The 27,420-nt window shown below is 44.1% G+C and overlaps 1 protein-coding gene across 1 annotated transcript in view; it reads right to left on the bottom strand.

Moving 5' to 3' along the window:
• The window catches only part of CRTAC1 (cartilage acidic protein 1), a 132,744-nt gene that overhangs the window by 91,386 nt on the left and 13,938 nt on the right, over positions 1-27,420 (bottom strand). The window contains exon 2 of the mRNA XM_033129768.1: positions 25,506-25,702. Coding sequence (XP_032985659.1) covers positions 25,506-25,702 — 197 coding nt within the window. The remainder of the gene's footprint in view (positions 1-25,505; positions 25,703-27,420) is intronic.

Below are 27,420 nucleotides of genomic sequence, written 5' to 3'. Positions count from 1 at the left end.
GCTGACTGACACTTGGCTGGTCTTCACTCCTGGCTCTCCTCTTAGAGATCACCGGGTGGGGGAGGGGGCAGTCCTGTTCCTGACCTGCCTCCTGGCTAGAAGTTCCAGAAGACTTCACACCTCCCATCTCCTGAGCACAGAGATGCTGGATTGTGGGCGGGCATGGAGTAGTGGGGACGGGGAGCTTGCAGACCTCTCTCTCTTCCTTTTCTTCCTGAGAAGTAGCTGAAAGATTCAACATCACTTGGTATCAAAGAGGAGCAAGAGGATTAACCCTCAGTACTCTGGCCCAGGTCAGGACTGAACCATCGCTTTTTCCTTAAGGCCAGGGGGGCGTCAGGTGGCACCCTTTCTGTTCAGCCTGTCAGCCATATCTCCTTTGTAGAGTCCTAATGGACCTTTTGTACAAATGAGAGAAAGGTGCCCCTTCCTCCAGGCTGGCACAACTTCACATAGGGGACAGGGTTGGGGGGATTTCTGAGCCCCCAACGCACATGCAGAGGCCCTACCTAAAAGCTACTTTCTCCTCTGCACCAAGAACCTCTTCCCACCAGAGAAGGAAACAGGGAACACCAGGCAGAGCTTGCTCCTGGGCTCATCCAGGGAGAAACCAGTTCACTGCTGCCTTCTGGGGCCACAAATAGCCCGAAGATGAAGCCATGGAAGAAAATCATCTCCCCGGGGTGTGGCCGCCCCCTCCCCAACCACTTCTTAGGACCCTGAAGGGACCATAGACACAGAGCCCAAAGCCCTAGAAAAGGAGAGAGGGGCTTAGCTGGCCTCTGAGGGCTGGAAAGACAATCCAGGGGAGTGGCTGGCCTGCGGGCCCATTCTTGGTTTTCTAGAGCTCAGAAAGGTAGGCTGAGCAGCTGGCGCTCCTGGAGGGCCTCGCTGATGAGGTGGCTCAAAAGCCCATGGTGAGGGGGTAAACAAACATCTTCAGTAGGTCCCCGGTGCTTACTCTGCTTCTAACAAAGTGCAACACAGTTGATTAGTGATTTTGAAACGAGGATAATGAAAAAGAAAACTAAATGTCTTGTATACAGAAGCAATAGAGTTCAGTAGTTACCAGCCTGGCCACTGGCACCAGGTTCTGGGTTCAAACCCCAGCTCCCCCCAGCCCTCTCCCTAAGTATTTGGCCCAGGGCAGGTTACCTGACCTGGCTGGGCTTTACCTTTCTCACCTGTAGTATGGGGATGACCACATAGGTCCCCACTTCACGGGGTTAATGAAATGATCGAATGAACTAACACACGTAAAATGCTTAGAACTGCATCTGATACATGGTAAGAACTTAGTAAATTAACGTTTCCCTAAAAATGCACATCCCTGGGTTGAAATTTGGTCTATCCCATGGGCAAACCAGATTCACTGCTACCCCTTCCATGAAATCTTTCCAGACTCCTTCAGTTAGAATGAATCCCCTCTCCCGCCGAGCTCCCAACCACGCTCTGTTCCTGACTTGAATCCTGAATTTGTCACATTCTCTTTTGCATGCCAGATATTTGTGGATGTGTCTACAGACTCAACTGTAATAGATTACAACCCTCTTGACAACAGGGACTGTACCTTATACATCTTTGTTTCTCCTCAAGTGATTAGCAAGGTTCCTTCACACAGCTCAATAAGTATTTGTTGAATTGAATAAAAAGTAGACAAATACAGGTCAGCTCAGTCGTTTTTGTTAATTTAGGCCTATGGATCATCTCAGCAAAAGGTGTGAAATAGATAATTCCCTGAGTGACTCAAAGAGTCTTTGCCGGACCTTCAGGATGTCACAGGAGAAGTGGGAGTTATTTGCCAAGCATTTCTGTGCAGTTAGTATTCACGTGTAGTTTGCTGCCAAATTAGTATTGGGTTTGCTTGGAATTTATGAGTAAGTTCTGAACAGCTGGGCCAGGTGGGTCCCTGACAGCTAAGAGGGCTCAGGGTGATTGATAAAGGGGCCTCCACTAAGGCATCTTTTGTGACAGGTTCTAGAATTCTTTTGGCAAGCAGCTCGTCATGACAGGAGCTGAATTGTGATGTTTGGAACACTGTGGTCGGGAGGGAAGCGGCAGTTCCTGGAATATTGTCTGGCACCTGAGCGAGGCCGGTGGACGTCTCAGGAGCTCGAAATGCATCCTCATGATTGCTTTTTAGGACCACCCCCCACCCCCTCATTCACCCAATGGGGCAGGGCACTGTGCAAGGTCCCCCCAGTCAAGTCTCGTCAGTGTTTTTTCCTCCCTGGGTAACAGTGGCTATTGCAATGACGTCCGGCTGTTCAAAGGAAAGCCGGCTATGTGCAATCTATACTAATTTTTTTTCCCTGGGATAATCTTAATGGCCACTCAGCAGGGTACTAATCCAAATTTGAGACGGGGAAAACCCTGGGGAGGGATATCAGCTCTGAGGCCCTGACAGAGAGAAGACCTAGACAGCAAGGCAACCCGAGAACAAGAAGGCAGCCATGCCATCCTTGGACACATAACCAAGAAGAGAAATGTTGGCTTTCTGGAGCTGATTTTTGCTATCAAAATTGAAAACCTAAAATAACTCAAGAAGTTGCCTATGGGAATTGATGAGCACTTCACCAGTGTAAATCAGAGTGGCAGGGAGCCAATCTGCTGCGGTCGTCAGTATGTATGGTCTGACACGGAGGCTTTGCCTAAGACAAAGGGAGGATTTCACAGCAGCCAGGACTCCGCCTGGCCTTTCTGCGGCTCCTGGGGTGGGGGGCCGTCCCCACGGCTTCTTTCTGGGTGTTACAGCAGCGTCTGGGAGAACTTCCACTTCTTATACCGGACCCCTGGGTAGGTCAGGGGTGGTCATTTCCAAGGACATAGTGCGCTGGTCAAACAGCCCGAATACGAAACAATGACCTAAGACCTTGCTACTTCAAGTGTAATCCACGGACCAGCAGGAGTGACAACACCTGGTAAGAAATGCAGACTCTCAGGCCCCACCTCAGACCTACCAACTGAGACTCAACATTTGACAAGGTTCCTGGCGATCTGTGTGCACATGAAAATCTGAGACACTCGGCCTTAAGTTCTGTTTCTTACCCTGTCACCTTGGGAGTGACCTTTACCTCTCCCTACCTCAGTTTTCTCATACCACAAATGGGGATTATATACTCTCAATCCTCTCACATCACAGGGCTGTTGTGAGGCCCCCATAAGAACGGATGTAAAGAATCTGTAGCGCCGGGGAAATGCCGGTGGTGGTTGTGCACATATCAACTTTGGCTCGCTCTTTGCTCTTACGTGCACCAAGCGATCCCTGCCTCAGGAATTTCTGTGCAAGCTGTTCGTTCCCTCTGCCCTACGACACTTGGAGTCTATTGCTTCCTCTGTGCCCTCATTATCTTAAAAACCCAGGTGTGACATTCTTGATACAGGGGCTCTTCTCTCTGGTCCTTAAAACACTAGGTCCTTTTGTCATTTAAGTATCAGCTCAAATGTCCTCCCTCCCAATCTACAGCTACACCCTCTATCGTATCACCCTGGTTTGCTTGCTTCATATCTCTTACCACTCTCTGAAATGATCTCTTTTGTGTGTGGTTTCTGGTTCCCTACAAAAGCTCCATGAAGGTAAGAATCTGGTCTGACACGGTTGCCATTCTTCCAGCTGTTAGAACACTGCCTGGCATAGACGAGGCATCACATACATTTTGCCGAAGAGGCTGATGAATGACCATTTGTGTCTGGAAGTGTGTGTAATAACCTATGACTGAGGGAGGGGGCTCGTCCTTGGCTCATCTGTGTGGATGCCTCAGTGGTGCGTCTTGCAGACATCATGATGCAAGGGTCTAAGACCCAACGGAAAGCTCCCTCAGAAATTCTTCCCCCAAAATACAGTTTTGCACTGGCCAGGAAGCAGGGCTGGGCCATCCTTACGTTCACGTGGCATACAAGGTCAGAGACAGCCAAACGCTAAAACAGTAGTCCAGAAAGGGTGGTTTCCTGACCCGTGTACCAGCCCTACCCAGACCTGCCGCATCAGAAACTATGGGTCAGGGTCCTTCGATCTGTTTTCACAGCCCGCCACGTGATTCTGATATACACCGAAGCTTGAGAATCACTGTGGTAAAGGAGCAAGAGAATTCCCCTTTGTCCAAGCTCTGGCCTAGGAAACACCTTCAGGGTATCATGTGTGGGCGTTCAGTCAGGAGCCGGGGAGCAAATGGATGCAAGGACCCAAGTCACACCCTGTTGGGTATTTTGCTTTTCTTCCTCCAGGCTTTACATGACTTCCTCTGATTGCTGGGCTGAAAGTGGAGACAGTTGGTTGGCACCGAGTGATTCTTCTTTTACCAGTGTTCTTTTTTTTAGAGTGAGTCAGGCTGATTTAATTTTAATCAGCCAAGGCAGCAGACCAGGGGTGCTCAACCCTGGCTGCACTTTAGAATCACCTGCAGTGCTTTAAAATACAGATGCCTGGGTCCCACCCCAGTCCGATTAAATCAGAGTACCTTGTGGTGGTGCCAGGGTTGTTTTAATAAGCTCCCCAGATAATTCTAATCTGCAGCCAGGCCTGAGAACCACTGCACTATTGTTTGATAAGAATCCCCAGGGGCACTTGTTCAAACTACCAATTTCCAGGGCCCTCTCCAGACCACCCAGTCAGAGAAGCTCCAAGGGCCTGGGGCTGTCTCTTTAACAAATGCTCTGGGTGATTCTTCTAAGCAAGCTTGGGACATACTGGTCAAGTGGCCTATGTGAGCTCTGGTGCTGAATTCTAGCTTTGCAACTCAAATCGACCTCAGGACAGTTTCTTAAACTTCAGTTTCCTCATCTTTAAAATGGGGGCGGGGCGGGAATAATAGTATCTATCTCAGAGAACTGATTGCTGAGGAGTACATAAGACAATTCATATACAGTGCTCAGCACAATGCCAGGCACACAGTAGGTGCTCAATAAATGTTATTTGCCACCCCCACCCTCATACAAGGTGGGTTCTGGAAAGCTGTACCTAGCAATGCACTTCTATTTCAGCTGTGGGCAAATGTTTGCGTCCTGCCTCCCCTTTAAATCAGGAACCACGTCTACCATTTGCTTCTAAGCCTCTAGCACTTCCAATACCATATTCTACACCCCAACTTCCATTCTTGCCAACTGAAGAGTGGGCTTTAATCCACCATCAGTAGTGTCTGTGAGGAAGTCCTGGGGTTCACTATCACCAAACCTCACACTTTCTTAAGAAAAATGAGGGGATAGAGGAAGTGACTAACTCCAAGTGTCATAAAAACAAACCAGGTTGGAGTTGGAAGACACTTTAGATCATGTAGTCCAACCTCCTCACACCATGGCCAGGAGGTAAAAGGCTTTTAATTTCCAGCAAACTGACACCAACTCAGAGGAAGAGAAATTGAGACATCTATAAACCAGAGCAGAGGCTCGAAAAAATTTTGCACAAAGAAGAGATGGAAAAATGACCCCATGGAAACATCTAGCATTCCTCCAACATTTTATAACACATGTAGATTTAAGTGTCAGACACACACTCACACACACAGTAGCCACCAGCCTGGATGGAATAAAATAAGAATGAAGCTGTCGCCGAGCTCTGGAAAGAGCATTTCCGAGACCTTCTCAGTTAAGACAATTATGGAAAAACACGTTTTCAACTCTGTCCTGTAATATCAGACAAAACAATCTGCAGAATCCCTCTGATTCTTGACAAGGTGCAGAAAATCATCAAGCAGATGAAAAAAACAAGAAAGGCCTCAGAGCCCATGGAATTTCTGCTAAAATTTTCCAAATAGGGGGAAGAGAAACACTTAATTGTTCTCCCCGGTCTCATCTTGAAGATCTGAAATGCTGAAAAAAATTCTTGTGTGATCCTATGGATACTGTGGTTATGATCATTATAAGTTTTCCTGATAATTGGAAAAATGTACTTTGTGCAAATTTTACAAAAATTGGAAAAATACAGAAAAGCATAAAAAAGAAAATTATCTCTAAACCAACCACCTAGCATAACTGTGAATACTTTGGTATATTTCCTTGTAGTCTTTTTCTGTGCATATTTAAATGTTATAGAAAGTTAGGACCATACCGTATGAAGTTTTATATTATGCTTCTTTCCCTGAGTTGTGATATCGTGAATATTTCCCTCATGTCCTTAAATATTCTTTGAAGAGAATTTTAATGACCACATAGTATTTCAGCATGTTGCTGCTCTGTAATTTACTTAACCATTTTACTATTAAGGGATAATAAATTTGCTTCTGGTTTTGCGTTTGTTTTTCGCTGTTATAAAAAGGTGCAACAAATAGCCTTGCACATAAATTTTTGATCGTATATTTCTGATTTTTTTCCTTAGGACAGAGTTATAGAAGTAGAATTATAGGGTTAAAGGGTCTGTGTATTTTTAAGGCCGTTAGTACATTTGAATAAATTTCTTTCCAGATTTTTGAACTCACACCAGTAGTTGATGCAAATATTCTCCTCTCCGTATTTTTGCCAACACTAAATAGTACAATGCGCCTACATTTTTTGCCAGTTTTGCTACTGAAAACTAGAGTCTGATTCTATCTACATCTTGAAAATTCTTAGTGAGGTTGTATACGATCCTGTCTATTATCCATTTACAATTCTTCTTTTGTGAATTATTATTTATGATTACTTTAAGAATTCATATACAGAGTGAAATTACACATATTATCTTACAGAAAGTTCCTGCACAGGACCACTCCTGAGCTTTCTCCTAGCATCTCACTGTGGCTTTAAGTCACTTAGACTCAGACTCATAAATGGTTACTTTTACCTCTTGCCAGCGGTAAGTAAAATCCAGAACCCATAATCCTATTCTTTCTTTTTTTACCTTATCTGATTTCATGAAGGCCTCTGACTCACTCAAATGAGAGCTACTGTTGGCAGATGCTCATTAATACAAAGGTCCACCAACATGTGTCAACATGTATTTTCTCTATGATGCTATATGGGCAGAAATCTTCGATCACGTGTATGTACATTTTCAGCCCCTTCAAGGTCATCTCACAAAAGTCAAACAAGGTTGGGTTTTCGTTCCAATGCTCCTTGGCATTTCTTTTTCTGATGGTAAGATATGTCACTAACCATCTTCTAGCATGAAGTTAAATCAGTTGGTGGACAGTAAATCTCTGCTGACTCTGAGGGAGAAGTAAAACCCACTCTGATCTAATCAAATTTAATCATCAAGCTCAAAAATGCTGCTGCTGCTGCTTTAATTTCAGTAACAGATCTTCACACAACTGTCAACATCATTACCAAAACACATCAGAAAACTGGATGAAAGTGCAACATGTAGACAGTCATAATCCCCCGTCATCAATCTCTAGCAGTCCCCAGTTGACAATTCTGATTAGGGGTGAGCCTCTAGGGGACACCCTTTGTAAATCAGCTTTACAAAAGAGCAACAATAACCCCAGAAATACATCAATTGTGCAAATTCAGGCACTGGCCAACTGAGAAACAGAATACAAACAGCGACTTGACATTTGAACAAAGTTTATGGTCTTGCGTATCTGTTATGGATGACATGATATACACAACTACGAGTTGAAGGGAGTTGAGGAGTTATTGTACATGAAATGGTTTTCAAATACACCGAGTAAATGAGCAAACAACTTTGGACAAGCAAAAGCAAGGAGCAGTGAGCAACAGCGGTCAATAGCAACTCTGCTGGGTAGACCATGTGGCCTTTCGATTCTAGACTCAGAAGATGAAGTTTATGTGCCTAGTGTGGTACTGAGCATACTCAGGAGGCGGGCAGAACACTGCTTTTGGGAATAAATGCCAAATGACTATGAAACATGCCCAGGGGCAACAGTGTTGTCCACCATGGGGGGGGCCCATCGCTGGACTCCATCCACTCAATTACCAGGAAAACCATGGAGCGTTAGAGCTGAAAGGACCTTAGAAATACTGTCACTTCCCCACAAATACTTATCGAGCACCTACCTATGTTGTGTCAGGCACTGTGATTGCACTCCAGAAAACAGGTTCGGAGAGGTTAAGTAATTTGTCCAAGGTCACATAGATAGTTAAAGCGAAGACATCCACTGAGAAACTGGCATTTCCATTTTTTATGACAAAAGACAGAAAAAGAATGTTTGACAGAAATGAGTTACAGAACAAATAAATAATCCAAGACTGTCTTACAGCCTGTCCAAAGTAGAGATTCTCCTCTCTCTCCCCTTGTTGGATTGTGATCTTTTGATCACAGAGAAGGAAATTGCAAGACACCAAGATACAGAAGTCAATTCTGAAAGCTTCACTCTTCCTTTTTTCTCTATCAAAAGAAATATCAAGAACAAGCCCAGTCCCCCTGCCCCCTGCCTGAAAGTTGGGGTGATCCAGGACCTTGGACCTGGCATATGTCATGGGACTGGATGACAGGGATTTATCCGTTCCTCTTCTGAGTGTGGACACAACCAGGTGACCATGTCACCTGGGAATGGGGTGGGGAGGGTGTGTCCCACCTACTCTGATATTTCAATTTGGGGCCCATAATGTCATCCAAACATGTCTGCGCACATGTGCACACACACACACACACACACACACACACTCTTTTATTTTGAGAAACATAAGGGCAAGCTTTGCCCCATTCTAAGAGAAACTTATAAAGCGAGGAAGCATGACGCCTACACAAGAGGCTCTGAAGCAGGATTTGCTGATGGAAACGTATTCTCTTGTTTCAGATTTTCAGCCCATCCATCCTTGGGCAGAGGACACACATCCCGTTTAATAACAACAGACAATAACCACTGCCTATTAAACCTCACCTGCTTCTAATATGAAGGGGGAAATCCTTACCTGGCCATGTCTGGGGGGTGAGTTTGAGGGGGAGTGTTCTCAGGCTGGATGTAGGGGATTTTTCAAACGGTCTTTAAAACAAAGTCTAATTTTTAGGCTTAGAAACATGTTTCCGCCATGGACTGTGATTTTTAGATAATGAGATGGACTAGTTGGTAAATATACCAGAATATATCCATTCAGACGAGTTCCCTTCCCCTTCTGAGCAGTCATCCAGTGACGCCAGATATTTATCCCAAGGCTATTGCCATTGCTCCAGAGACTGTGGGGGCTCCCTGGAGAATTTTCTTCAAATCAGTGCCACATTATTTGGAATAAGCACAATGGTGGCAGACTCTCATTCTGTGAAGCTGGATTTTATTATTGGAAATAGTCAAAAGGCTTTTTGACATTTGTAGCCAAGTCCGGTGAATAAACAGATGATTGAGCTGATAATGTTGTTTTGGGTCCAAATTGAGGCATAGTTATAAGGTCTCGTGTTCTTGTGTGGCATGGAGACAGCCCCCCAAGGCCTTTTCAAATGGGGAGGCCCAGCACTGTCTCAGTGATGACAGCATCACTGGACCAGGTGTATGACCTTCTCGCAGGCCACTGAGAAGAGGACAGCGCTTATTTGGGCAGGTGATGCTCGGTGAGGTTCTTTGGTTATAAATAACAGAAACTGACTCTGCCTAACTTATGGGGAAAAAAATTGATTGGCAGGCTATGGGGAAACTCGTTGGTTCAAATGGAAGGCTGAAGGGCCAGGCTAGGAACAGGCAGCTTGAGCAGGGGCCGGGATCCTCTGACAGCCTAGATCAGGTGCCATAGTGAAAATGACTAAATTCTAAATGTTTCTTCCATCTTCCATTGCTCTGCCCAAAAATGATAGTGGCGGTGGACATTCCAATTGGCTGTGCTTCGGGCTGTGCCCACCTCTTGGCTCTCCTCCTTGGCATCTGATGGAAGAACCTCCAGGGATCTTTTTGGCTTCTGTGCAGTATTCCCTGATTACCATTTCTCCAAAACTGCCCATGAAAGCGGAGAAACAATTTCTCATGAGGAAGGAAGGGTGTTTTTAGGAAGAGAGAGGAAATATGAGGTCATATAGTTAAGTTCGCGAACTCATCCTAGAAAAAGTGCTACATACCTCATTGCTGAATATCACTACAGTCACCTTCGAAGTGCTCCCCTTAGGAAGCTATGCACGGATGCCAGCGCCTAGTCCACTGTTCAAAGCAATTTTGGAACTTTTTCTGGAATGGTCCTCAGTGCTGTTGTCATATTACCCTTGATGTCCTGAATGTCATCAAAATGTCTTCCTTTCAATACTTCCTTTATCTTCGGGTAAAGAAAGAAGTCATTGGGGACCAGATCAGATGAGTAGGGAGGGTGTTCCAATACAGTTATTTGCTTACTGGCTAAATGCTCCCCCACAAACAGTGCCCTGTGAATTGGTGCATTGTCGTGATGCAACAGCCATGAATTGTTGGAGAAAAGTTCAGGTTGTCTAACTTTTTCATGCAGCCTTTTTAGCACTTCCAAATAGTAAACTTGGTTAACTGTTTGTCCAGTTGGTACAAATTCATAATGAATAATCCCTCTGATATAAAAAAAAGGTTAGCAACATCATTGCAACAAGTTCGCGAACTTAATTGTTAGACCTCATACTAGGCACCAGAAAATGATAAACATGAACCATAGGGAAGTCCTGCTATTACTATTACTACTTCTGCATGATGTGATGTACAACATTAAGCTTGGCTCTATTTGTCAACATTTTTCTCACTTTGTAAATTATAATGCCCTCGTTAGCCATCTCCAGTTTCATAAGCTGATGGAGACTTTCCCCTTTATCTGTTATTGCCTAAAAACTACATAGGTCTACGGTCTGGTCCATCTTCTTCAGGCAGAGCCAGATGCTATCCCTCTCCCTCAGAGCGCTCGTGAGTCCAGGGAACAGATTCAGTTCTCTTCCTCCTAATAAAGAGAACAGGTGCTCTTCCTGTTTGCATGTATGGCTGCGATAGCTGTATCTGGCAGTCACATGAGGCCACACTGTGAAGCCACAATGTGATTGTGGATGAGCTGGGGCACAAGCGAGAATAGCCTTTGGTCAACCCAGAGGTGCATTTGCCTCTGCAAAGCGCCAAGGTTCCCTGTGCAGACTGAATGTGCAGCTGTCCAGAAAGCAAGCCAGGCCCAGCCTGTGCAGGGGAAAACCACCCTCCAAACCCTGCCCACAGACGGAAGACCACGGCATGCACCAAGGCCAATGTGAATCTGCAAGGCAGGCCCCCCGCCCTCTGGGCCTTGGCTGACCCACCACCCCCGCTTGCCCCACACTCAGATACGAGAGCTCCTTGTGACTTGCTAAGAGCTCCAGGGAACACATTTGACCTCCATGTTCCCTGCTTACAAGGGACAGAAGTACACAGTTCACTAACTCCCTATTGAGTTTCTCCAGGAAGTTCTTCCAAGCCAGAGCACCAGAAGTGAGTCACAAAAATGGGCCTCAGTCTCTAAAATGCTGTTTATGGAAGCGCTGAAAGCAACTAAAGCTTCAGTGTATGGGGCAAGGGATGGACCCTGGGAGAAAGGAAGTGTGAAGGGAAGATGAGGCTGTCACCGCAGCTAGGAACACTGGTGCCTCACACGAGGCCTCAGGAGCGGGAGGAGGTCTGGCCGGGCAGGAGATGCACAGAGGCCGGGACACTGGGCTCACACGCAGCTCGCCACCGTACACGTGAGAGCGAAGGTGTAGGGCCGGAGACCGAGACCCTTGGCAAATATCCTCACCTTGCTCAGCCTCAGTTTCTTAATCTGTAAAACCAGGCCAAGACCTCCCTTTAGTGGGTTAATTAGGGGTAATGTATGAAAACCAGCCAGCCCAGTTCCTGCACGTGGCATAACTCAACGAAGGGATGCTCCGCCTTTCTGAGATGCCAACATTATACAGAGCAGTGCTTTCCAGACTTTGAGATTTCATGGCACAATAAAATTTGAGAACACAGACTTTGCAGCACCCACACAGGATTGCAAAGTTTTAGTTTGCCAACTAAGGACAATTAAAAAAAAAATCACTAACTACCATCTACAATATGATAACCATAAAAATATTTTTAATACCCAAAAAAGCGCAAAAAGGACAAAATCTTAGAATTAAAAACATCAGTTCTATAGATGGAATGTTTTTAGTTTTATGAAAAAATTACATCATCCTTATTTAGTTTATTTTGCTACAAAGTAAAAACAACTTTCTTCTAGACTGGCCCAGCTCAGGGATCAGGCAGGGAGGGAAAAGTTTGAGCCTTAGAGCCATATAGGCCAAAGTCTCCTCCCAGCTCTGCTCCTTAATAACTGCATGACCTTTTGCAAGAGACCAGCCCTCTGGGTCCTGCTTTCATCCTTTACAAATAGGAAACAATAGCACCTCCATAGATGAGGTGCTATGTTTAGTACATAATAGGTGCTCATTAAATGTTAATGCCGGAATGTCCCAAAATTTGAGAGGACTGGGTCACTTCCCATTTTTGAGACTCTTAGTATATTAAAAAATGAAAAGAATGCTAAAACAGGGTTGTCAAAAATCATTCACATAATTTTAAAAATACATTAAAAATAAATATTAACTATTTGGAACACATCCATACCCAAATACACGTCCAATGCATCCAATACAAAGGCACGAATCTCACATTTGTGAGTGAGACTGGGGCCCTATAGCCCCTTGGGCCCCTGTGACAGGCCCTGGTTAACTCCTTTCGAAGTCACGGTTCTCATGGATGACACACTCGGCGAACTCCGAGACAACAATTTTACTCATCTCTCTTCTCTTTTGTTCTTTTCCCCGATTGGAGTTCACCTGGAATATTTCTCCAGACCTGTCTACCGTTAGTTCATAATTCTGAGCATGCAAATTTTCTTAGAAATCTAGCTGGTGTCTTTTTTGCATCATTGGGTCTCAATAGGTTTCAAAAAATTGAAATCGAGGGTTCGAAAAGAAGATAAATGGGTGCTGAGGTGGATGATTTCACTGAGGGATTGTGGGGTGACCTGGAAAGCGGGAGGGGGTCTGTCCCTGAGGCCTCTCTGAGGGGGTGGTAACAAAGGCTTCAGGTTTTAATCTACTTAGAGTCTCAAAAACTGAAAGTGACCTCGTCCTCTCAAATTTTGGCTGTGTGAGACTTTTCCAAAAAGCATTTACGTGCGTGCAGGAATGTGTGCGTGTGCAGGTATGTGTGTACCTTGTTTCTCAACAGGAAATTTCCTGTCTGTTTGTTGCTGTCTGCCTGTTAGAACATCAGCTCCATGAGAGCAGGGACCATGAATATGTTGGCCACCTCTGTGTCTCTAGTGTTGAATACAGGTAGGGACACACAGCAGGTGTTCAATGAACGCTTGCTGAGTAAGTTACTATGTTGTGGTTGTTTGTCTGCTCAGCACTCTGCCCTCTTGGCTCTTGGAACAGAAACTGTTATATTGGAAGGATCAGTACTTCCTCCTTCCCCATCCAGATGGTTTCCCTGAACCACAGGTGTGGGCACATGGCCACTCAGAATCATTTTCTTATCATTGGAGCCTTCTCTCTGGTAGTCAGGCTGAGAAGATATATGCCCAGGAGCTGCTGGTGGTTTTGGTTCCAGGCTCAGGGAAAAGATGCTCTGAAATAATTAGGCTGACAGCCCAACGTACAGAGAGGCAGGGATGAGAGGCACAAAGTCAGGGAGAGTGACCCAGTCACGTTTGGACTCTGGCTCCTTAGTTCTGACAGGCCCCTGCTGCTCCCAGGCCTGCTTGCTTGAGGCTCAGTTGATCAGATTTTCTTTGAGTTACCCCAATATTTGAGTACCCCAATATGCCTCCACTGGATCCTTTTTTTTTTATGGTGGGGAAGAGGATAAGTTAGCAAGGGTGAGCTTCTATTACAATCAAGAGTTCTGACTAATCCAGTTCATTAAAGAGGAGAACTGACCAAAAAGTAACACTCAGATGTTTGCTGGCAGGTAAGACTCTGAAAGATCTCATGGGGAGATGTAAGGTGGGACAGTAAGAAATGATGGTGGTGATGGTGATGGTAGTAACTAACGTTTGAGTACTTTTCATGTATCACACACAGGACCAAGCATTTTGTTCACCCTCTACCACTATGAAGTAGGCTACGGTTATTATGGTCTTTACTTTATAGATGAGGAAACCAAAACTCAGACAGGTTAGGTAACTTTTTCTAAGGTTCCACAGCTAGGATGAGAATGAGCTGGAAGTTTAAAGCAAGTTTGCATGACTCCATAATTTCCCTTCCATATCTTGTGTGTAATTTTCCTCTCCTCTTTCTCTTTCCTCTTCCACTCCTCTGTTCTCTCATCCTTTCTCCATGTCTTATCTGAAGTCTCTCACTCTTTCCCCTCCTTCAATGACCCTTCTCTGGCTCCCTTGAACCCCATTTTTTACAGTAAGTGAGCACATATTTTAAGACTGTGGTTTCAACTCTTTTCAAGTATGAAGATACCTTTTTAATGTTAAAAAAAATCTCCATATAACAGTAGCTATGCTTTAGTGCCTATTGATAAAATGTCCATGCACAGGTGAATTCTCAGATGCCTTGTAATAACTCTGTGATCTCTAGGTTGGCATCTGCTACTTTAAAATATATAGGAGAATCCATATAACCATTCCTCTTACTGCTACTTGCTTGGTTTATTACAATATAGAAAGGGCTTATAAATGCTATTATAGAGCTTTTTTTTTGCTCACACTCTGCCTTAAGGCTACTAATTCCTTCTGAAATGTGGTCTTTTTGTTCCTCCTTTAATATGTTTAATTATTTAAGAAGGCATGAACTATGATACTTACATTTTATATATTACCTCTTGATTATTCAGGGGCTGATTAATTCACGGGTTCTCCCAGTCATGTCCTTCCCTTTTCTGCCCTCATTTGTTTTACCATTCCATTTCTTATTAGCATCTTTTAGCAAGAATGGACAGTAGGAGTGAGAAATGCTTCTGGTTACAACTTATGAATTCTGATAAAAGATTTGGTTGGAGGAAGTTGCAATTCTTTCCAAAAGTATGAATTTCTTTAATTCATCAGGCATATTGATTCTCTCTGAGTTCTGTGAAGGCAGGAGTTGCTTTCGTTCACTACTAACCTCCAGGACTCAGCAAGGTACCTGGCACATGGTGGCTTAATAAAAAAAAAAAAAGTAGAATGAATGAATAAGAGCTGACTAATATAATAGGGATAAATAAACTTTTTACTAAGTGAGACATTGATTTATTGGAAATGAAGTAAAATGTAAGACCACTCATTTTAGGATTGCATGTCTGCAGACAACAATATAAAAATGTTTAAATGACTGTGTTAAAAATTAACAACAGAGGATATATAGTTCCAATTAAAAAAACAAAAAAATGTTTAGTATCATGTTATTTGGTTGATGGAAAAAGAGGGGGAGAGAGAAGGGGAGAGGAGGATGAAAGGGAGAGGAAGAGGGGGAGAGAGAGAGAGAGAGAGAGAGAGAGAGAGAGAGAGAGAGAGAGAGAGAGAGAGAAGGAGAGGGAGAGGGAGAGAGAGAGAGACATGCTGAAGTTTCTTAGACGAGGGTTGGTCCAAGTAAACTGCTATTGTTATATTAGGCATTAGATAAACATAATAACCTTAGATAAACTAACAACTGAGCATTTAGCATGTGCTAGGTGCTGCGATAAGCAATTTACATGCCTTATCTCATTTGTCTTCACCACAACCTAGGAAGTATTATTCTCTAATAGGCATCAGAAAGTTACTAGTGTCTCTGAAAATTTTTTTTAGCTCTCTGGCTTTTTGAACCAAGAATGAACTTGTCTTCTTTTTTACTTCCTAGTTTTTAAATTAAAGATTTCTTTCCCCAAGAAATGTTAGATACATTCAAAAGATTGACTTAGATTTTAGATACGTCCTTGGAAACTTGGAGATACGTTATATCACTAGCTTTTGCCTTTTGACATTAATTAATTGTCTGGAAAGCAAACTATTATAATGAGACTTGCTCTACTTTTCGAAGTCTTCCTAATTTGTGGAATGGTTTGCATGTGGGGTACAGCAGGGGAAGGGCAGGGTTCAGCCTCTGGGCCTGTTCTGCTGCTCTGGTGCTGTCCGGGAATCAGGTGCTGAAATGTCTTTAACCAGGGCCCTCACAGGCCTGCTAGATGGAGCAGTGGCTTATGGGAGTCGGGGGAGTGCATGCAGCTTTGGCAATGGGATGGTGCAGCTGCAGCTTCCCAGAATAGGGAAGCAACTTGAAAAGATACTGGGGGGACTAGAATTATGGCCCATCTTATTTGGAGGGGGTTGGGGGGAAGTGGCTATCTCTCTTCTGCCTCCTTCTTCTTCCACACTTTGCTTTAGCTTGGAGGGTAGAGTACGGACAACAGATTAGTGATGGAAAAATATGTGTTAAAAAAAGGCTGGCATTTGTACAATTGGTCAGTGGTGTAGTCTGGAGAATTTCACTGCTTCTGAGAGGTGTTAGACAAGCAGCAGGAAGAACCAGGACTGGAAGCTCAATGCTGTCAGTTCCTTGGGACTACTCAGTAGACAAACAAGTAGTGTGTTTTAATGAAAGGGAAATGAACACAGGGACCTTGGCTGTAATGAGTAAAAGATCAAACCTGTGACCTCACAGAGAAATTCCACATAGAGAGAAAAGAGCCTTATTGCCACAATCTCAGACGAAATGCAGTGTTTATAAGAAACTTGAATATTCACTGGGTAATGAACCTGAGAAGTGCGCTGGCCATGAAGTGAGTGTTTCCTCCATAGCTCACATGACATTCTGCTCCGTTATTTCCACATATGCCTTATCTCTCTTACGACTCAGACCGCTTGAAGGAGGGACTGTATTATTGTATCTGCCAAAGCACGGGGCACATAGCTGTGCACATGCACGTCGGCATGTAGGGTTTTTATTGAATTGATTGACGCTGCTCTCCAGGCTAAGGTCCGTGAAACAGTCACTTCTGTGTATCGCTAATGTTTAATTTTTTAAATTAACCCAAGATCCTCCATCCATCCATAAGACCCCTGCCTATTTCATTTCATTCATTCACTGAGTATTGACTATGTGCACAGGTGAGGAGAAAGTGCCTGCCTTTAGCAGTCTGCAATCTGATGTGAGAGGAGAAAATTTTTTAAGAATTCTGGATCAATGTGTATGTATGTATATAGAATGTTTACTGTTTAATTAAATAACATTGTGATATTTCTTTGGTTTGAGTTCTTTTTCAATCTGCTCCAGCTAGCAAAACTCCTCCAGAAACAGGTTAACGCTGATCACCGATCATCAACTGCTCTTCCATAGTCTTAAGAATTTTTCATCTGACTAGATAGCCGCAGGGGTTAGGGATGGTTATGTTCTAGTCTGCGACACACACCAGAAAGGGTGCTTGCTCTGGCTTACAGAGGGAGAGGGGGTATAAATCCCAAATCAGTCGAGGCAAAAAGTGGGATTTAGAAAACAAGACTCTTCCCCCAACCCTGATATAAAAGCCCCGCTACCAATCAATTATTTTTCAAAGAAAGGACTACCACAGTAGGCTATTTCAAAACAGGTCTCTCAATTATTTACAGGAAGAAATATATTCATAAAGATTATGACCCGAACAACACAATTAACAAGCTTAATTTAATGGGCATACATAGAATAATAGTTATACTTTTTACCATCTCTATGATCCTCAGCAGATCTCTGGGCCTCAGTGTCCTCATCTGCAAAATGGGGACAACACTATCTATAGTGCTTTCATCAACTCTAAGGTGTCATCAGTGATGAGACTCACAATTGTTTTATGTACCTCTAGGAAAGAAAAAACTGCCAATTAAATGCAAGCTGCCAGTTGTAGGTCACGTGCCAATTTTAGTGATGTTAAAATGTGAAAGAAAAAAAAAGTATGACTTAGATTCAATTAAATACTACGCGTCATATGGACTGCTGTGATGGTTTAAAATGAGATGATGTAAGTAAAATATGACATATGTTCTTCTGCCCTCCACCCTTTCATAACTTTAGTCCGCAAACAGGTGAAGGCAAATGAGGAAGAGCATGGTAAAAATCTGAAGTGGGGAATGTTTGTTTCAGCTTCTTCACATCTTAGCATGTTTCCCTAGATACCTGCACCTCAAAAGTAACCCCTTCCTCAGAGGGAAAATTAAGTCAGAACCATAGCATTCCTGAAAGAAAGTGACTCACCAGGTCAATAGGACAAGAAAGAAGGGGTGTGTAAGGAAAAATACAAGAGAGGGAGGCAGGGGGCAGATGCAGGGGTGGGGCAGAGCAGAAGTGACTCTGGGAGTGGAAGAGAAACTGTGAGGCCTGCTTGGGGAATAGGGGTAGAGGAGGGAGAAGGGAAAGGGGGAGGCAAGATGAGGAGAAGGCCTGAGGGCTGTATAGCTGTCAGGGTGGGAGGGCCAGCCTAGGCTCCAGCCTGCTGCGTGCCCGTGTTTCCTGGGGAGCGTGGAGTGGGACCCAGAGGGCAAGGAAGGCCTTCCAGGCACCCTACCACTTTAAAACAAACAAAAAAGGGGAAGGAGACTTACAGGAAAATGACTGGGGACAGGCTGTACATCCACTTTCTGAATGGATGAAAAACTCACTACTAAAAGTAGCTTTGCCGTTTGCAGCAGAGGCAATTTTAGTATCTTAATTATATTACTATTTTGGAATGGCTTTTTATAAATACGCTTCACTACTTTGTGAAAATCAGTTTTTTGTTAAAATGCTATTTTTTTTAAAAAAAAATTAAAAACAAACAACAAAATCCAAATAAGCCTAAAGCTCTCTTCAACCTGGAGAGAGACTTTTGCTCCCTAGTTCAACAGACCTGCGCACTACCTGTCCTTCTGAGGCCACCATCATAGTTCTCAAGCAGAAGTGCTCTCCACCTGCTCCTGTCTCCTGGAAGGCTTGCATCTCACTGGGGGGTGAGGTCACTTAGGACCTCACCCAATTTCGGTGTGTTTGTCCCACCAAGGACAGTGAAATCTTTAAAAGCTCTGGCACATTCTCTGCACCTCCAACTATCCACAGTATCAGATGTCAAACAGTGAGCTGCAGGGTGAATTAATGGGGGTGGTCACCAAGGAACAAGGTGTGCTGTTAGGGAGTCTTTCCAAAACTGCACGTTCCTGAGACAGGGGGTTGTCACTGATTAAAAACATGACTTTTGTTGGTGGTATATTTATTTTAAATATTTTCTTTTATTCAATAATATGCTTCTGGGTGATTTATTTATTTTACTGCTGTGAAGTTATTAAAATAATACTATTAAAATTCTCTGAGGTAATGGCCATCACCTCTATGAAAAATGACACCAAGCACCCAACCTTTACTTACTGTATTAGTTTCCTATGGCTGCTGTAACAAATGACTGCAGACTTAGTGGCATAAAACAACACAAATTGATTATTTTACAGTTCTGTAAATTACAAGGCCAATGTTGGTCTCACTGTGCTGAAACCAAGGTGCTGGCAGGACACCCTCTGAGGAAGCATTCTGCTCTAGAGGCTCTAGGCCGTGCGGGTAAATCCATTTCCTTACCTTTTCCAGCTTCTACGGGTCCCCCACGTCCCTTGGCTTGCGGCCCCTCCCTCCATCTTCAAAGCCAGGAATGGTGGGTTGAGTCCTTCTCACATTGCATTACTATGACCTCCTCTTCTGTTTCTCTTTTTCCACTTTTAAGGACCCTGTGATTATATGGGTCCCACTCAGAAAATCCAGGATAATCTCCCCATCTCCAGGTCCTTAACTTAGTCACATCTACAAAGTCCCTTGTCCCATGGAAGATGACACATTCATTAGTTCTGGGAACTAGGCCCTGGCATCTTTGGAGGGCCATTATTCCGCCTACCATACCATCTGACCCCTTATTCTGGATGTGTGTGTGGCTAGGCTAATTACATAGGGGCCTCAGACATATGGCTGCCCAGGGCTGGGGAGAAGGTGGAAAACATGCCACGCACTGCTGAATAACCATTTTAGGAAAGTTTGAAGAAGCGGTGGCTCCTGCTGGCTCCTGCTCCAGCTCATGTCTTATTAGTATTCAAAATCAGGGGCAGTCCACACCGAACCATAGTAGGAGAGCCGGCACCCTGCAATCATTCTTCCATGATACCGACGACAATGAATCTCAGGGTTAAAGGTGACCCATTTAAGACATATTTTTGCAGAGGAAGCTTTAGAGGAAGTCCTTCTAGCAGCCTGAATCAGAAAGTATTGAAGTTCCTCAATCCAGTTTTTAATAGCAGCAGTTTCTTTTGCAGATGTAGAATGGGCTTTTTATTTTTTCCTTCTTGAACTATTGGATCTAAAGTGATAAAGTTCAGACCCCGGAGCCTATGTGGCTGTACACATAGTAGGTGCTTAAATGGCTGTTGAATTCAATAATCCCAAAGCTCATCTTTTATTTATATGCTATGAATAAACAGAAAAAGATTGAGATTGGAAATAGTTTGGCAGTATCTATTAAGACTTGAAACGTACATATCATTCCCAGCATTTCCACTTCTTGGTATCCATCCCAGAGAAATATTTGCATATGTACATAAGGATGTTCAGTACAGCGTTGTTTGCAATGGTCACAGATTAGAGACAGCTTAAATGTTACTTGAGGAGTGGCAAAATGAATGTGGTACATTCACACTAAGCAACTTAAAAAATAAGCTAGATCTGTATGTTTGAACCATGAACATATTATACAGTGAAGAAAGCTAGTTTGGAACAATATATATCAGTTTTCTTCCTCCAAAAATTATGTATTTTGCAAATACATAGATATAGATATAGATATAGATAGATATACATACATACATATACTGGGGATGCCAAAAAAATGTATACACATGACTTGTATTCCTCTTCTGTTATTGGTACATACTGAGTATTACAATTTTAATACAGGTTATTCTTAAAATGTGTATACATTTTTTTGGTACCCTCTGTGTGTGTGTGTGTGTGTGTGTGTGTGTGTGTGTATTACATAGAAATTTCTAGAAGTAGAATCACCAAAGTGAAAACAACTGTTATTCTGGAGAGGACCAGGATGTAGTTGGAGCAGGGATGGGGGTTGGTAAAGATAGATTTTTTACTTCCATCTGTATTGTGTGAATGTTTTTTCAATAAAGCATATTTAAATGTTATCAAAATGTAAAATATATTTTAAATTAAGAAAGAGAAATTGAATGAAATAATCTAACATATTAAGATGTCGAAATTCATGATCAAATCTAGTAAAATGTTATATTTTACAAAGCAACAATTAGGACTGAAAATTCACCTATTTTGTTGAAAGTGTGTGTGTGTGTGTGTGTGTGTGTGTATTACATATATATGGATAGTACATGTATCTACTGAATCTGTATATACTATATATATCTCTATATGCTGCATGTATCTATACATAGTTGTAATAAAATGCATAAATGCTGCTTTGGTTAAATCATAGACAAATATCTTATTCTTTATCATTGTTTTTATTATTTATAATGGTGAAAATATCTCCTATGTAATTATGATTAATCTGGTAATTGAATATCGTTTGCCTTTTAAATAATTCAATTAACTTTAGTAAGTTAAAAGTTTTCTGACATAATTGCAAAATTAAGAAAAAATGAAACATGGCTTTAAGACATGTAGCATTCCTTTGAATGAAATGCTTCCAAGGGTGAAGCATGCGTTAAGATTTTATCAAATGAATGCTCTTTGTATAGAAAAACCGATCTAAATCGTGATTTAAACTTTACAACCATTACAATCTTTCCATTTGAGCAGAACTCCTGTTGGAAACTGACAGGGGGCAGGGGCGGTGGGTTATCTCAGACCTCTGGGGATAGCCCAGGAAACAAAAGCTTTTCTAAAGGAATTGTGCAACATTGACACCGACAGGAATTCCTTTCCAGGCTACATGACAACGCAGACTGGGTATATCGTTGCACTGAGAAAAGGGGAAGCCAATGGGCTTTCTGTGTACCCAGGGAACCGGTGCTGAAGATCCGCAATGGTTTGTGCGTGCGCAGACATCTCTGGAGGTGATCAAGTTTTCCCCTCACCAGTTAGGGAGGAGACTGTACGCAGATCGCAGTCACGCACATGCCAGTTAACAGATAAGCCCTCCACAGGCGGTGGCACTCGCCCAGCTGTGGCAGAGGCGCAGAGCCTGCCCATTCCCTCCCCCAGCCCCGCAGAACAAAGGGCGGTCATTTTCTGCTCCTCCCAGAGTCAGAGGCACACACATGCCTTCCATCACAATTAACTCAAGAAACAGAAACACAACACAAACTCATCCGCAACATGCTCAAAATCAATGCCATCAATACCCAGAACGAGGATACCGAAAAAGCAAAACAAAACAAACCTATTCAAAGAGTAAATACTCAAAGCAACAGGGCTTGAGTCAGACACACTACAAGGTCAACAAATCCAAGACAAGTTCAAGTGCAGGGTCCCTTATAAACTGAAGAGCTGGCCATTATCCCAGGAGGAAAACATAAATGCCTTCAGGGGCCAGCTAATGGAAAGGTCTATAATACAATAGAGAGTGGGCCTGCCATGCACTGGACCACAGGTGCCCCAGGTAAAAGCAATCATATTCAATTTTGTAAAATTTCAATTCCTGCTACGTGATTCTTAAATAGTCTACAATCAAACGGAGAAGAATATGGATGTGTAGGGTGGATGAAATAGAATAAAAGTCACTGTCAAAAATGTTGCCAAGGAGTCCACAGAGAATGAAAGGCAGGGCAGTAATCCTAGCTGCCATTATCTGAAAGGATGGTGACCACTGGTTTATATCCTCAAAGGCAGCAGCAAAACAAAAGTTAAAATGGCTTATTAAGCTCTACTATGAGGGAGGGACTCAGACTAATCAAATAGAGTCTTCACGTAACTGATTGGGCTGGATTACAGAAAGACTGCACACATTCTCACGGAAGGCTGTACATAAATGGAACCTCCCCGAACCACTAAGGTGTGACCTTATTGGAAGGCAAGGGGTGGACCAAATGACCTCCCAAGGTCCTGATTTAAATATGTCTGTATAGTCAACTCCTGATTATCCAGCCCAAAGAAGAGGACAGTGACAAATCATCCTAAATTGGAGATAATAAAAAGTTATATTTGCCTTTGGAATGTATTTTGGTACTTAAATTAGAATGTGTCTTTCCGACGCTCTGAGAATTCACAATGCTTCGTAACATCCACGCAGGCCTGACCTGGAGCTGGGCGGCTGCCCAATTTCGACATTCTGTCCTCCACGTAACTCTGCTGCTTTGCTGGGGTGAGCATTATCGTGTTTCAGAAGAACACCCAGCAATACCAGCTTTCTCAGTCAGGGGATGCCTGGCTCACCCCTTCCCTGGCAGAAGAGACAAGGGTCTTTCCCCTATCTCTCTCCAGTTCATTCCGGATCAAGACCAAAATGGTCTGGCTCTTGTTTCTAGAGGATGGCTCCCAAAGGCTGCAGGGCCCACAGTAAGCAGCACGTGGGACAAAGTTTGGACCTCCTACTCTAGGCTGATTACAAATGATGGTCTAGCTTCTCTACCAAAAGGACATGAAAGCAAACTTCTTGAGAGACAGAGCAAAAGGCTTCATTGAAAAGGAAGATGAAATGAATACCTAGCACTTGGAAAGAAAGAAGCTGCGTGCTCAGGAGATGAAGTGGCAGTCCCACGCTCATCAAAGGATGGGTGGAATGGGGACCTGAGCTTAGAGACTGTCACCCAAGGTGAAAGGTGAGCTTGCTTCTACTAGTAACTTGAGGGGAGCCCAGGAGGAAGGAAGAATGGTTGGCCCACTGTTCTCTGTCAGCCCCCACAGTCTACTGGGGGAGGCTGGTGTCACCTAGCAGGAGGCAGGGCCAATCAGAACACCTTGGAAATGCATCAGAGTTCTTTTACCAGAGTCTCTGGCAGAGTGGCACAGGGCTCTGGGTGGCAGGATTGGGCCGGGGTGGAGGGCTTCTCTCTGATTCAGAGAGTGACTGGACAGTCCCAGAACCTAACACAGAACTGAACACAGACAAGCTGCCTGGCCCCACCCTGGCCTCACCTCAGGCAACAGGGGGAGTGACAACCGTTTCTAGTTTTCCTTTTTCTATCACACTCTGCTCTTTAGGTTTTCTTTATTTTTTTTTCCTTCTGAAAGACCAGAACTGTGCTAAACTAAATGTGGCTACATAAGTAAAATGAGGCAAAATAAAAAAACAGTTCCGTGGTCACAGTAGCCACATTTCAATTGCTCAACAGCTGCATGTGGCTAGTGGATGGTACCAACATAGAACATCTACTTCATGCCAGAAACTTCTGTCAGATGGTGTGCTAAACAGACTGTTAGGTCTGGAATGCAGCCCCTTCCTCTCTTCACAAGGTAGAAGAAATGGGGAAATGAAATAAGAAAAGCAGTTTACAAAGTATCTTTTCTATACATCATCACCACTGATCCTCACCACTGCCCTGTGTGGTAAGTGGGGGAGTTCAATATGCCCATTTTACAGATGAGGAAAGTAGGGGCTGCATAGCTAAGGCACTTGCACAAGGTTCACCATGATTGGATGGTATGGTTAGAATTAACACCAGGTCTTCTAATTCCAAGGCCAATGCTTTCTACCGTCACATGCAAGTAAAGTTACCTGTCAGCTACTTCATTCAGTGCTGCCATAAAAGCTCAGGTCTCCCAGAAAAAGGTTGACAAGTCCCTGGAGTGTTTTATTGTTGACTGATTTTTCAAGTGATACCTAAACTTTGCACCGTGTAGTTTAGCAGCTCTAGAATTACGGAGCCTTAGGGTTCAAATCCTGACTCATCCACTTACTATTTACTTGACAGAGGGCAAGGTGCTCACCATCTTTGAACCTAATTTCCTTTTCTCTAAATGGGGATGATAATATGCTTGCTAGTGTTGTCAGGAAAATTAAATAAGACGATGCATGTGAAAGGCTTAGTACAGTGCCTGGTCCATATTAGTGCACAATAAATAACAATTGTTAATGTAATTGGCATCATTTATAATGCACTGGCATTATAGGCTTCAAGACAAGAAGGCATTACAGACATCCTCGTTTTCACAGGTGAGGTATCTGAATCTCAGCAAGTAAGGTACTGATTAAGGTCATGGAACTAGAGAGTTGTAGATCTGGGGCATGAACTCCAGCTATTTGGACTCTAAATCCTATGCTTTTCTTGTTACACAGTATTGCTTCTCAGGAGAGAAGGGAGCAGGCGGCACCCAGGCATGATTTAGAGGACGTTTAGTGATCCTTCTTAATCCATCTTCCTCCTTTCTTTGAAATGGGCAATTAATGTTTCCTTAGTCTTACGTAAAATGCTGTGCAAAGACAACGTAGAGCATCCCCTTCTATCACAATTGCCCCCTGTAAATCCCTTCTATGTAGAGATGCTAGAGTCCCACTGAAAGGAAGCAAAACTTGCATAACTAAGGAGGCTTAAAATATGAACAGAGTGCCTTGCACTCTCCCTGGAAAGCCTGTGGCTCAAACACCTTTCTTCCCCCTACCCTCCACTGCCTCAATGCTGTAGCAAAAGGCAAGGATGTAGCCTACCAGAGCCACCCCTGAGCCCGGCCAAAACCTGTGAGTGAGCGTGTGTGTTGTTGCAGGCCACTGGGTTTTGGAGCTATTTGTTACTCAGCCTTATCACAACAAAAGCCGACTGATACAGCTGTCAAATTCAGGGTGGGAGGCACTTACCCCGCCACAACGATCTCGAAGTCGCCATCGTGGTCCACATCAGTGACTGCCACACCGTAGTTGAGCTGGGTGGGGTTGCTGTCGTAGTCGGGCGGCAGAACCGAGTTGGTGACTGCTGTGAACATGGGTTCAGCCCGCTGGGACCCCTCAGTGGGGGGCAGACCCCACAGCAGCAGGAAGAGAAACATCCTGAACATCTGAAACCAAACGTTACAAACGTTACTGGAAAAGATCTTGTAGCCCAAGCAGCCCAGGAAAATGTAGCCCCAGGTGGACACAGAAGTGCCGTCCTCCCCTGCTCACCAAGAGCAAGGCAATTCCTAGGCTGCCAGTTCCGCCAGACTTGTGTTGACCATTCTCTAAAACTGCATCCCGCCCCATCACGCCTGATCACCCTTACCCTGCTCTGCCTTTTCTTTTTCTATAGCCCCTATCACTGTATAACACACTGTATAATGTACTTAATCATTATGTTGATTTTATCGTCCATCTCCCTCTGCTAGAATGTAAGCTCCATTGGGGCAAGGACCTTTGTCTGTTTTGTTCACTCACAAACGCCAAGGCAAGGACAGCATCTGGCACCTAACAGGCATTCAATGCATATTGGTTGAGTGGATGAATGAAGGAAGGAAGGAGTGGTAGAGTATCAATACGCAGGCATCTCTCATACTCGGGGATCAAGATTGAGAGAATGAAGAACATAAGAGCTCTCAAACAGTCCAGGGGAGCGGTGAGACCTCTCTGAGTGTCCACGTGTAGAAAAGTAGAGGCAGTGAAGGATTATCTTTCCCAGGTCATACCCCAGAGGTAGCTGGAGGGAATCTGTGACTTGGCAGTTCCCCTGGCCACGGTCTCTCCCTAAGGCAGCTGGCCATCCCCTCCAACCAGGAAGCAGGTAGTTAGGGAATGTATTCCAGCAGGACCTGGCGGCGGCACATCATTCACTTGGAGAAATTAAACCATTTCTCCAAGTGCATGTTTTATTATAAATTAATTATGTATAATCCATTGTATAATTCATTATTATATCTCTAACATAACTCAGGGTGTTGCCGAGCAGCCTGGGGCCATGGGAGCTGGTGGCACACACCCAGGAGACAGACGAGAATGGCCAAGGAGGTGGAAAAACTCCACCCACTCGTTGTGTGAGCAACGGAGACGCTCAGAACGCTACAGATGGTACCACCCTGCGACTCTGCCCGCAGGCCTAGATTCAGAACTCACAGAGTGCTCGAAAGCTCTGCTGGCACAAGTCCCACACAGGCTGCTCAGGTCCAGTCCTGCAGGCAAGGTGCTGCCTTCCTGCCTTCAGAAGGCAGCAAACCCCCTCCTGGGGAAGTTTTCCTGCTAGCGCGGCAGTGCGTCTGGCAGCTGAGAGCAAGGCTAAGTGAGGCTGATGTCTTAATGAAGAAAAGATCTGAAGACTGACTCCCCCATTGTGGAGACAGACGCTCCTGCTAGCAAATAAGCTTGCTCCAGTTCAGGACTCAGAGACCAAAGCGAAGGGCCCAGGCACTGCCTTTGGAACCAAACATGATTCGAAGCCTCCGTACTGCCTTCCTGGAGAGGCTGGAGAGAGAGAGACCCAGGGGCAGGGCTCCGACTGCAGGCGGATACTAATTACGGCGAGCCTTCCCGGAAGGAGGTTCTTGGAGTGTCCTCATAGGGCACATGTTGGGTGTCACACTCTCAGAGTGAGGTCAGTCCCAATTACAGAGATGTCTGAATGAGACAGCGTCTGCTATTAGGCTGTCTAATCACCGAAGGCAAACATATCGCGATGAGAGTTTGCAACTCGGAGGGAAGTTTGGTTGAATAGAGAAAAGTCATAATTGGATTAATGAGCAGCTGGGGGAAATGAGACGCTAAAGTGTATTTGCTAACCAATGCAGACATGCTGAAATGTGCCATGGAT

This window comes from Rhinolophus ferrumequinum, chromosome 16 (genome assembly GCF_004115265.2).
Source record: "Rhinolophus ferrumequinum isolate MPI-CBG mRhiFer1 chromosome 16, mRhiFer1_v1.p, whole genome shotgun sequence".
NCBI classification, from domain to species: domain Eukaryota; kingdom Metazoa; phylum Chordata; class Mammalia; order Chiroptera; family Rhinolophidae; genus Rhinolophus; species Rhinolophus ferrumequinum.
Note: the sequence above shows the minus strand (reverse complement) of the source record. Positions and strands in the feature narration are given on the sequence as shown.